Below are 13,168 nucleotides of genomic sequence, written 5' to 3'. Positions count from 1 at the left end.
TAAATCAGATAGTGAGATGGTCCAGTCGTCTGATAGGTGAGCCACAGTCTTGTTTAGCCTCCCTGTACTCTAAGCAGGTACAGAGGATGGCTTTATCAATCCTTAATAATGGTTCCCATCCTCTAAGGGGTGAATTTCAGCTTCTTCCCTCAGGACGGAGGTTTCTATTTCCGAGATGCAGGACAAAGCGTTATAAAAATAGCTTTGTCCCCGTTGCTGTCACTGAATTAAATAAGAACTGTTTTTGATTCGAAATATTAAAGTATGTGTCACAGTGAGTTTTATATATTTACTAGGTATGTGTGTTTTTAAAGGGATGTCAAATGCTGTCATTTTTCTGTAAAGCAAATTTACCTTGCCTTTAGGTATAAATAAAGTTACCTTACCTTACCTTACCTTACCTTACCCTTATTTTTACTCATGTTGCCATAGTAACTTTGAATCGTAAAAGTCTACTGAGAAAATGCACAAAGCAACAAACCACATGTTGCTTCATTGTGTTAAACAGTTCACTTATAACTCGAGCAAACTTCCACTTCCTCTTTACATTTACTGAAGTTGGATAACAAGAGTAAGTAACCACACCAGACACCACATCCACACCAGAGTTTTTGAAGTGTTTTAGAGCGGTGGTTTGATGTGGATGATTGTTTGTCCTTGTATATTATTTGCATGTGATCACAGCCCTGGGCCCTGTCCTCAGCTTGTGACGGGTCCCTGGACTCTGGGAGGGTCGGCTGCCCGTTGCCTCTGGTTCTCAGAAGCTCTCCTCATGGGGTCTCTGTCTTCCTTCTGCTCTCTTTCAGGTGCTGTTTGTTTTCTGTATCGCTACCTCTTTTTTCTCTTTCTCTCTCTTTCCTTCTCTTTCGTTCTTCTAATTTCTTCTTCCTAGTCTGGACCTCCCCACCTGTCAGCTCTGGCACTGTTACAGTAAAGATGTGTAATCTTTTTTTTTTCTTTTACTTTAATACCTGCAAATAGTTAATGGAGCAGTTAAAGCACAGTTTCTATAGTAAATGTTCTTCCTCATTTTAACTCTGCAGGCTGATGAAGGAAACAACAAAAGATCATTGAGGTTTGTTTCAGTGCAGAGATGGTGCAGATAAGACTGCAGCTCCATGTGAACTTGCAGTTAAACAAATAACAATGTTTACACAATATTTTCCATCATTTTGAGAAGTGATCCTTCCTGTCACAGTCTGAGCTACAGGTCAGAGTTTAAACACTTTCTGCATATGTTCATGGTCTCAATCATTAAAGTTTCACATCTTACTGACATGTTAATATTCTAAAGCAGCGGTCCCCAACCTTTTTTGCGCCACGGACCGGTTTATGCCCGACAATATTTTTATGGACCGGCCTTTAAGGTGTCGTGGATAAATACAACAAAATAAAACTAGTACCGGTACCGAAAAAAAGAAGATTTATTCATAACACACGTGAAAAGACCAAGGAAAACTGAGTAAATGATAAAAACGATAACAAAATAACGCTGAAAACCGATAAAAACCCTGAAAACCATACATTTCACACCTGAGCCTCAACTCTCGCGGCCCGGTACCAAACGACTCACGGACCGGTACCGGTCCGAGGCCCGGGGGTTGGGGACCGCTGGTCTAAAGTATTGTCCTCATCAGGGTATAAAGAGGACAATAAAGTGCAGTGTGCTTTAGGACCTTATGTTTGCTGGATACTGATGGCTTAAAATAAGAGATTGCTACACACAAAACTGTTGTTTCAAACCACAGGCTGCATTTCCTCTTTTCTATGTGGCCCAGTCGAATATGAGGCCGTTCAGTGGATTAAAAATAAGCCTGTGGCAGAACAGACAGCAACCACCAACAACCCTTCACACACATGTGGACACTGTAGCTGCCGCCCTGTGTGTCGGCATTATTCTGTATTGTCATGTTTGCAGTTTGATGAATTTATAGATAGAGTTAGAAGAATATATATATATTTTTCTTATTTTAAACATTTAAATATAACTGAAATAACAAGAGAAAAAAGAAAAAACAAAACGTAAAAATCATCAAGTTTTCATGTAAATATCTATGTCTACAGAATGTGTGTGCTCGAAAAGGAGTAGGATGAAGTTTACATTTTTAATAATAGTTTGCATTTATATAGCGCTTTTCAGGACCCCTCAAAGCGCTTTACAATTCCACTATTCATTCACTCTCACATTCACACACTGGTGGAGGCAGCTACAGTTGTAGCCACAGCTGCCCTGGGGCAGACTGACAGAAGCCAGGCTGCCGTATTGCGCCATTGGCCCCTCTGGCCATCACCAGTAGGTGGTAGGTGAAGTGTCTTGCCCAAGGACACAACGACCGAGACTGTCTGAGCCGGGGCTCGAACCGGCAACCTTCCAGTTACAAGACGAACACCCAACTCTTGAGCCACGATCGCCCTTTTCCTGTTCCTAGCCTCTTATCTCAAATGTAATTGCTTACAGATCCATAGCTAGAATTCAACATTATTTGATCCATACATGTTTAACTATGTACAAGTCTAACACATGAACATACACAAATAAAACCATTTGCAGCATGTAAACCAAAACAACAACAAACGACATTTTTACATAAACTAAGCATCCTGTGTTTAACATCTGCTTAATCTCTGAGCTTATTTTATGTGACAAACACCTTAATAAACACTTTGGTTAAGCTTTGGTTACTCTGGCCTTGATCTATTAGAATGAGGACACAATGAGACAACTCAGTCACTGAGAGGAAGATTTCCTATATTCATGCAATTTATATTATTAGGCAATTGTGTGAATTTTTGTACTGATGTACTTGTCTTGATTTCATGTGTACAGGTGTTCCACACACTAACTCCTCTGACTGTCATGCTGTGATATTTTACATTTGTCCTTACTATTGGCTTGCTGAACATAAGGATTCCTCTCATGAGTATTTGGTCTTATATGGAACAAGTTCTGAATTTGTGGGGCAAAGATTTATTTGCTGATTTGTACATTGTTTGCACAGTTCTGAGGTCAACCAAATCTTTAAATTTGAGAATATTTAATTTGATAAAAAGTGGATTTAATGGTTCTCTTGAACTAGTTTTATTTCTTATGCTTATTGCTCTTTTTTGCAGAATCTATATTGGATGGGTGTGTGTTTTATACGTCTTTCCCCACACTTCCCCACAGTATGTCATGTACAGCAGTATAATGGAACAATAGATAATATAATGATGTTTGATTGATGAGGTCCTTAACCTTGTAGAGAATTGCCAGAGACTTTGATATTTTGCCTTTGATATAAGTAATGTGGTGAATCCAGCATAGTTTGTGATGTATTATCACACCGAGGAATTTTATTTCAGATACTCTGTCTAATTCAATGTTATTTATTGTCAGTTTACTATCGGTAGAATATGTGCGATTCCCAAATATTATGAATTTTGTTTTACTCAGGTTCAATGTTAATTTATTAAGGTCAAACCAGGTCTTCAGATTATTTAATTCATTTTATAGTTCATTCAGATGTTGCTCCAAGTTACTTCCACAGCACAGTAAGTTTGTATCATCTGCAAATAATATTACTTTCAAAGACTTTGAAATTGCACATATCTCATTAATGCACAATATGAAAAGCAGCGGCCCCAAAACTGATCCTTGGGGAACCTCACACACAATTTTGGCATTTATGGCATTTATTTATGTATTTATTTATTTTTACAGTTTTTAAAGTAACTGTTAACCCATGATAATGCCACCCCTCTGATTCCATATGTACATAGTTTGTTAAGTAAAAGGTTGTGATCAACTGTATCAAATACTTTCTTTAAATCTAAAAAAACCTCTGACAGCATATTCTTTGTTTTCAAAACAGTGTTTACTCCATTACTTAACTCCATTAAGGCAAGCGTTGTGGTCCTTTTGGGTCTAAATCAATATTGCTCTTCATATAGCACATTATATGACTTTATCACCAAAAACAATCTATTGTAAAATATTTTTTCCAGTATCTTAGAGAACTGCAGTAGTAGAGAAATGGGACGATATTGGAACTACTTTTGCAATTTTCATCATATCAGGAAATAAACCACTTTGTAATGACAGATTACAAATTTAGGTAAATAGTTTCACAATACATCCAATAATATCTTTAATTAAGTCCATATCAATGCCATCACAGTCAGTTCATTTCTTGAAGTTAAAGGATGTAACTGCATCAATAATTTCCTCTTCATCTACTCCCCTCATAAACATTGAGTTTGCTACATTAATAGTTTTAATTTTAGGAGGGTTTCCAGTTTTTAAAATTTCTTTTGCCAAGCCAGGACCAACATTAAGAAAAAGGTCATTAAAACATTTGCATTTTTTTTATGTCACTGGTGTCTTTGCGACAAAATTAATATAAATTTAATCCTGTCAGACAGGACAGGATTGGAAGGTTGATGGTTCGCTCCAGTCTGTGTGCCAAATATCCTTGGGGAAGATACTAACCCCAAGCTGCTCTCTGATCCATCTGCTGAAGTGTGAATATGTGATAGAAAGCAAGTAAATAGAAAAAAGTGCTTGGGTAAATTGGGCAAGTTGTGTAACGCGCTTTGAGTGCTCAGAATAAAAAAGTGCAGTATAAGAACCAAACCATTTATCAGACATTCCTCAGAGGTTCCTCACACCTCGATGCTCTTCCTGGTTGTGTTGTTTTGTCTTTCTCCAGGTCTTTCCCTGCAGGATGGTGGCCCTCTCTTTTTTTATGCCCACTTCTGCATCACTTATTCTCTGGTGTAGTAGAGAAACATATAATCAGTAGTCAGGGAGTGAATGTTAGTTACAGATGATCTTACACACCACCTCAACATAGTATAGTATAGTTTGTATAGGTGTATAGGTTAGCTTGTAAGCCTCTGTATACACACACAAACAACAACAAAGTAAAGAATCAACAGCATAATGTAGTGTTTGGGATTTCTGAGGTTCAGCAGTGCTGGGAATAGTGGGAGAGTTACTGGGAGGTGCTTGGGTAACAAAAGGCCATGCACAGGTGTAGTTGGCCTCTTTGTCTTAGTTTTGTTGTGTTAATGAAGCTACGTTTCTCCTCACAAATCAGCTCTGAGCCTGAAGGACTGAAAAGAAACCATTTAAACTTTCACAGCTGCAGAAAAAGATTCAGTGACTTTGTGATTATTTCCTTATTTTCCAACAAAGATCCGAAGTTCAAACTTGTGGCTTCAGACATTTTCACGTATCTCAATTCTGTTAAGGAGAGATGCTGACACCATGTGGACAAATGCTATTATTGCTGGTTTGTAGGTTACAAATGTTTTTAGCATGGCAAACCATATAAGTAATAGTAATACTGTTTCAGTGTGGAAATATCTGTGTGTCCGTTATTCCAATAAGTGTTTTTATTCATCATTTCTATGAGGAAAAGAAGAAGGGAAAATGTTTCGACATTAAAGTGGCAAATTTGTGAGAAAAAAGTGGCCCTTTAGTGCCGAACTGCCATCGCCTGCAGTACAGTAACTGATACCCAATGTCTCATTTACAACAGAGACCCGTTTCAGACAAACATATTTAAATTACAACATCAGCATGTTTGTGATATCAGTGTTGTGACCTGTAGATTGTATAATTCAGAAGTGATATGCTCACTCATACAAACAATCACAGACTTTTTTCATGTTTTTAATCCTGTAAGGAGACAAAAGTGATCCAGAGGAAATGTTTTAAGCGCACTGACATCTGCTGCATCAGCAGTAAGATTATTTCTAAATTGGTGAACCCAAAATCTTCAAGATTTAAGGCGAGGATTGTTTCGAAGGCTTAACTGGTGCAAAAGGTCTAAACTCAAGATAAGATTGGGAGATTTGTTAACATATATTTGATTATTTTATTTTTTTAACCTTTTCCTCTATAACATTATTTTTGCTTTTATTTAGGCCAGAAACAAAAGTAGGCTAAATAATTAAATTTGAAAGAGAGATTATTTTGAAGTAAGAAAGTTTAAAAAAAAATCACAAACAAAAAAATCACACTTTTAACACTTTTATTAAAAAAAAGAAAGAAAGTAAGATCGATTTAAAAACAAATTGCTATGGTTACTGCAGGATGCTGCCTTTAAGTTTGCTTAGAGGCATGTCAGCTCTTTCAAACAACAAGGATTTTATTTCTCACAGTTTTACTGACAACAAACTGTATTTATATAATTTATTAGGCAAAAGAATTTAAACAAAAACAAAGTCAAGCAGTAAATAAATGTTGTTATGAATAAAAAAAGCCACATTCTTCTTTTTCCAAATATTAGATAAAACAGTAAAGAGTGGAGTGTGTTGTAACACATATTTAAAGTGTTGCAGTCATATGTTTCTAATCCAGCTCATTACCAAAACTGTCTTTGAATAATTTTACAGAGAGCAGCGGAAAAACAGAACAACACAACCAAAGATTTTACAAAAACATCAGATGATGTCAGGAAACAGACCAGTTTACTGCTGTTTAGTATAATAGTATAATACTGTATAGGGAAAATTATGAATGCATAGTTGTTATTAGGGCTGTCACAAATGATTATTTTTATAGTCGACTAGTCACCGATTATTTTTTTGATTAGTCGACTATTCAGATCATGCACCCACTGGACGTAAAACGTACAGCTTATTGCACCAGAAGCATCTGCTTTCATATAACTATCACTAGCTTACAGCTTGAAGTGTTTAAGGTATGTGCTCACTATAAAAAAGACGAGATGATAGTTCATTAAACTTTTAATTAAATTTGCAGATTGTGTCGGTGGATTTTAATAAACTCAGCCGTCTGCTCTTTGCTCCCTAAAATATAACACTACACTGGAGTAAATTCTCGATCATGTCACACTTCTGTTTAATCAGTTTTCTGTTTGACGTTTATTTCACTGTGTGAAAACTATAACTTTAAACTCTGCTAAACCGATCTACTCAGGAACAAGTAAAACACTGAAAAAAGCCAAATAATAACATTTTTAAGTTATCTAAGTTATCTAAACCGGTGAACCGTGGGCGATATGCCAGGGGACACAGCCTGACGGGACACGTCCACAGACAGGGGAGCAGCAAGAGTGAACTCGCGAACGAGACACTTGTAGGCAGCCAGGAGGTTTCAGCTCACTGAGTGAGTCCCTGCTGGCCGCGTAAACCTGCGGCACGTAGGCAATACCCCTCACATGGAGCCGGCACTGCAGGCTGGAAAACACTCACTTGCCGCCTGTGTCCCAGGGGAACACAGTCTGCAACAGCACAGCTGCTGAAAGTGTAGGGCCGAGGTAGGGAGGTCACCCGAAGGGTCCAGCCCCAGAGCTGCGAAACACCCCGTGCCTTCTGCAGACTGGGAAGGGGACTGGTGGCCAAGCCCGCTGAAGGCCAAGCAGGGACTCAACACAAAGGTCTGGCGAACCACGGGCAATATGCCAGGAGATGACATCTTAAAGAAGTGTCTACACGCCACGACCATGCACCCCGTACATATGGAATATGCAACGGAGTGGAAAGATAGTCTCGATATGATGGAGAACTTCTGTTGTGAGCTGAGAAAAGAAGGGTTTCTATAATCTGCTGCAGTGTTTGAATGAATGGAAGAATCCAGCTCTGACCTCACATGACTGTGGAAATGTTTGCTGCAAAAGTCAGCAGCTACAAACACTGAAAACCTGCCTGGATATCAGCATAAGGACGTGTGTGAGGGGTTACTGGCTGCCCAACATGCCTGTCCCACCTGTGGCTTCCTGTTGAAGTACAATAAAGTATATTTTAAAAGTATTGTTTCCCCTTGATGTAAAGTGAAGTTCTGTTTTGTGTGTTTGAGTCTTTACAGAAATTGTGTAAAGTTAACTGTACCTTACAGACTTTGTTTAGAAGGCGCAGACAGACTTTGTATCTGTGTGGAGGAGGAAATCACCTGGTTTTACTTTCATGTAAATATCTGGTCTCAGACATACACACATCTTATCATTTGTAACGTGTTTCGTGTTTTACAGATTTTTTACGCAAAACATGTGAAGCTTAAGCACTTCTCTATCTTCTTCTGTATCAGTAAAAAATCATTAACACCTCACCTGGGATACTTGAAACAATGGTGTGTTTTGTACGGTGATGCTGTTACTCGACTAAATCAAACTGACCGACAGTGACTTGAAAAAGTATTCATACCCTTTGAACTTTTACACATTTTGTTACCTTAAAACCACAAACTTAAATGTTTTTTTATTGGGATGTGATAGAACACAAATAGTGCAGAACTGTAAAGTGGTATGAAAATGATAAATCGTTTTCAAAATTTATGTAAATAAAAATCTGAAAAGTGTGGCGTGCATTTGTTTTCAGCACCCCCTGCGTCAATACTTTGTAGAGCCACCTTTTGCTGCACTTACAGCTGCAAGTCTTTCAGGGTTTGTCTTTACCAGCGTTGCACATCTAGAGACTGAAATGCTTGTCAACTCTTTGTTGCAAAATGGCTCAAGCTCAGACGGACTGGATGGAGAGCATCTGTGAACAGCAATTTTCAAGTCTTGCCACAGATGCTCAATGGGATTTAGGTCTGGACTTTGACTGGGCCATTCTAACACAAGAATATTCTTTAATCTAAACCAGGGGTCGGCTGGTGTCCTGAAGGTTGTAGATATCACCCTGGGCAGGGCTCTAGACTAACTTTTTGCCATGGGCGTACCGGTACGCCTAACTTTAAAAAGTTAGGTGCACACAAATTTTATAATAATTTATATAATATAATGTGTTTTTCTGGATACACTGTGCTTTTTCAGCATTCAAAGATTGATGACACCGTGTCAGAGCACTGGCTATGAATTTCAGAAGGATCAGGCCTTAACTTAACAGAAAAGTTAGCAATAGTTCTTTTCCTATTACAGCTACATCCACTTCTGTCGTGCCTAGGCTGCTCACTAGGGCTGGGTATCATCACTGATTTCTATAATCCATTCGATTCCGGTTTTCAAAGTCCCGATTCGATTCAACTTAGCCTCAGACAGTCAGAAATATTATAATTCTGATCATTTATCAGTACTGACTTCATCAGAATTGTGAACATCACAGCAGATGCCTTTGTGTGAAAGTAACTGAGAATAAAACACAGAAAAACATGAAGGAGATTTTCCTGGTCTGGCTTTTTATAGCAGATAACCTTAAAAATATTCTACAATGTTCTGCATATAAAGTTTAAATTTCTTCAGTATTGAACAACAGAAAAAAATAGGCTTATGGATCCATGTGTACGGGGTACGACCCCCCTGGGTCGTGGCGTGTGGATATTTCTTTAAGACACTCTGGCACGCCCGGCTACGCCCCACAGCAAACGTATAAAACAGCTGTGCAGACGTGACACCGGTGATCGTTTGATCAGAACGCGTCTCCGAGTGGACTCACGGTGGAGAGATAGTCCCTCGCTAAGAGAACCAAGGTTACACAGGTCTGCGCTTGGGTTCTGTTCAAGTTGCTGGCCGCCGTCCAGCGTGACAGTGCTACTGGGAACTGAATTTCTGGAAGGAACCAGATTAATAGGTTCATCTAATCTAATCTAATCTAATCTAAAAGGAAACAAGAAAATTAAGTTTGGTTTGATCACAGAGAGAAAGGAAAATATTCAGTTCAGTTCTTCTTTTTGGGAGTTTTAATTTATACAGAGATAAATGGTTGTCATGGAAACGAGATTTTAATGGTCTAAATCTTGGAGAATAAAAATGATGAGCTAACATGAGCTCATTGAAAGGACAGAGAGAAACAAACTGACCTGCAGACCAGACAAACTTTGGTTGACTGTGATCAGTGTGATACTCTGGGTCTCCTCTTCCAGCTCTGCACACATATCCTGCTGTGTGTGTCTGTCCATGAATGATGTAGGAGTCCTGTGCAGTCCCACTGCCATCAGGTAGCAGCTCATAACTGGAGGATTCCTCTGATAGATCAGGAACAGCTTTATACCAGTAGAAGCTCCATCCTGCAGACGGATGTTTAACCTCACAGTTCAGAGTTACTGAGGCTCCAGGACTCAGCCATGATGGAGACACAGTGAGGACAGGACGGGGTTTATCTGTTCAACAAAGATTTGCTCTCAGTGAACATGTAGCACAGTCTCTGAACAGTGAGCTCAGTTTATACAAAGAATAATAATCTCAGTCTATATGAACAGAAACACATTTTACAAAGTGTTCAAACAGCTTAAAGCAAACATGACTTACTGTCAGAAACTGTCAGTGTGACTGAATCACTCCACTCTGTTGTTTTACGCTGTGAACTTTTCATTCTGCCCTTACAGCGATAGTTTCCACTGTTGGATGATGAAGCAGAAATAATCCTGTATTCATTTTGATTTGGAGGTTTTATCATGCTGTTTGTTTCCCACTCATAATCCCACTCAGTGTCTCCTCCATGGATCTCACATCTGACAGTGATCGTCTCTCCTCTGTATATCTCAGACCAGTTTGGATACAGAGTCACAACAGGCCTGATTGAGACTGTTAATGTTCAAGAAAGTACAATAAAAACACGTGAATGACAAAAGGTTCAATTACCATCAGATGTAGAGCTTTGTGGGAAGTTCAAGTTTGAGCTCACCAGTTGTGTCAATCCAAACTGCCTCACGGTCCTCTGTGTAGTAAACTGCTTCACTTCTTCCTCCTCTGCAGCTGTAGAGTCCTCCCTCTGAGACACTGATTTGTCCATTTGATAGAAAAACCAGAGCAGGTCAGGGTCACACTGCCCCCTACTGGAACAGCTGTGTTATCAGCTCTCAGTTCAGCCTTTGGTTTCGCTGCAGTTTAGTTTAGAACAAGAACATAAAAGTAAAAATGACTGAATCAGAACAATTTAAAGATGGAAATATGTAAATGATCAAATATCATGAAACCTTAATGGTGAAGCTGTAAAAAACTGTTAAACAAAATACTCTGAAATACTGTTTTGATCAACAGTATGTTTTTAATATTTACTTATTTGCATTTGCAAAATTACAAAGCCTCATATATTACGTCCACTGAGCTCCTTCACTTCCCTGAATCTCACATCTGACTGTCTCACCGCTGTGTATCTGAGGCTAGATGTGTCGCAGGGTCACAGTGGGCTTAATGTGAACTGTTCATATAAGAATGATCCAATTAGGAAACAAACAGAAACATAAAAACTGCTGTTTATAACATAAGAGTAGAGCGACTGCAAAACAGCTGATTCACAGACAAACAGTTTGAAGACGCAACATAAAAAAGTCACAACATAACAATTTACAAGTTCAAGCATTTAGTAAAATGTATCAGTATTTACTTTGTACAATTATCTTTATTTATATTAAAAATATAACAGATTCGTTGGAATACATCTGCTTCACTTTATGAACTTTGAGGTGAACAAGCATATCAGTGTGAATAAACTGAAAAATAAATCAAAAAACTTTAGATTTTCAAAGAATTTTTTTCTTGAATCAACATGAAGAGAAACTGCAACTTATTTTATTTTTTTGTTGTTGTTGTTTTTACCAAAATATGTTATTTTTGAAGCTCCAATAAATTCATGAAAGGCTTGAATAATTTTTGCTTGTTTGACCTTCTGTTTTGTTTTTTCCTTCCAGAATTAGATGGGCTCTTGAAGAGTGCAAGGTCAACCTTGAATCACACAATTTTAAAGGATCCACAACAAACTCAAGAAGTTCTAATATTTTGCTTTTTGAGATGCCTAAAATCAAAGAGATCAAGTTCTTTAAAAGTAATCAAAAAAATTGAATTAAATTCTAAAACATGCTGGGGGCCAGTTAAAGGATGGGAATGATGTCTCTCCATCTCTTTCTTTGAGTTAAAAGCTGAAGCTGGGAGCTGATTTCTGTATCGTCTGCAGTGATTCAACTGATTTTTGTTAAGGCAAGTAAAGAGCCTGTTGCATCAATTTGGATATGAAGAAATGAAAGCACGTAAAATAGTGTCTGTGTATTTAGATGTTAAAATAGATCTCTGGTGTCAGCCAGAGGGGCCGATGGCGCGATATGGCAGCCTCGCTTCTGTCAGTGTAGCTGTGGCTACTGTTGAGCGTGTGCTTCCACAGGCCCCGCTAGTTTAGAGACTTATTCCTCATGAAGAACGAAAACAAGACAGAACATCTTCAACCGGTCTTTTACTCGCTAACGAGGAAAGACTTGGTCAGAACCAGGCTGTGAAGCTAAATGCTCCTCACCTGTCTCCAGACCAACTCCTTCAAAGAGCAGCTCTCCTCGCAGCTATTTATTGACAAACTGTTACAATACACAACACAACATAAGCACCTCCCACCGTAAAACCCCCCCGGTTACAAAAGACAAGGCACTGTGTGTGTGTGTGTGTGTGTGTGTGTGTGTGTGTGTGTGTGTGTGACTTCCTGATCACAACATCCTTGGCAGTGTTGGGAAGGTTACTTTTAAAATGTATTCCACTACAGATTACAGAATACATGCCCCAGAAATGTATTCTGTAACGTATTCTGAATACTTTGGATTACTTAATTTGTTATCATGCTTTTTACAACTACGTGATTGTACTATTGCTGTGATTTATTACTGTTACTGAAGGTCCGTGGCTCCGAACCCGTAGTAAAGGGACCTCTGACTAATAGGTCGGGTTCTGTGTCGGGCTCGTAGCCGAAAAATAGCTTTACTTTGGTGTCTGAGTCAACTTTGCCAGCGAGAGACAGAGAGAGGCGTTGAAAGGCTGCTCCAACGGAACTTATTGTTTCGGAGGAAAACACGAACACGGTGTACAGTCGAGTCTTAATAGCTTACTTACAACTGGGCTCATCAGGCTCTCTTCTTGGCTGCAGGTTATTATTATATTTACATGCTTCCAGCTCCCATTTCTGGACAGTGACAACTCGTACTTTTCGACTCTCCTTTTTCTCCCTCCTCGAGCTCACAGGCACATAACGGGTACGGCAGTCCATCCTCCCTGCAGCACGGACTACACTGCCCATGAGGCTACATATTCGTTTGGGCTATGCCTGTAACACTCTGCCTATTGCCTTCATATTAAATCATTTTTTTAAATGTTAACAGTAACAGAATACAGTTACTCATATTTTGTATTTTAAATACGTAATGTATTCATGTATTACTCTCCAATATTGATATTTTATAACTACAATAAACTGTTTTACACTACTTTTGATACTAAACTATAAAGACACTCATGGTAGAGTAATC

At 38.7% G+C, this 13,168-nt stretch overlaps 1 protein-coding gene across 1 annotated transcript in view; it reads right to left on the bottom strand.

The window, feature by feature from the left end:
• The window catches only part of LOC143416732 (basement membrane-specific heparan sulfate proteoglycan core protein-like), a 119,264-nt gene extending 108,641 nt beyond the window's left edge, over positions 1 to 10,623 (bottom strand). The window contains exons 1-3 of the mRNA XM_076882223.1: positions 10,570 to 10,623; positions 10,194 to 10,469; positions 683 to 693 (exon numbers count right to left, since the gene is read on the bottom strand). Of these exons, the coding sequence (XP_076738338.1) occupies positions 683 to 693; positions 10,194 to 10,341 (159 nt within the window). The 5' untranslated portion in view covers positions 10,342 to 10,469; positions 10,570 to 10,623. The remainder of the gene's footprint in view (positions 1 to 682; positions 694 to 10,193; positions 10,470 to 10,569) is intronic.
• Between the last annotated feature and the right edge of the window lie 2,545 nt (positions 10,624 to 13,168).

Source organism: Maylandia zebra, linkage group LG3 (assembly GCF_041146795.1).
Source record: "Maylandia zebra isolate NMK-2024a linkage group LG3, Mzebra_GT3a, whole genome shotgun sequence".
Classification (NCBI taxonomy): domain Eukaryota; kingdom Metazoa; phylum Chordata; class Actinopteri; order Cichliformes; family Cichlidae; genus Maylandia; species Maylandia zebra.
The sequence above is the reverse complement of the archived record's forward strand: the minus strand, read 5'-3'. Positions and strand labels throughout refer to the sequence as shown.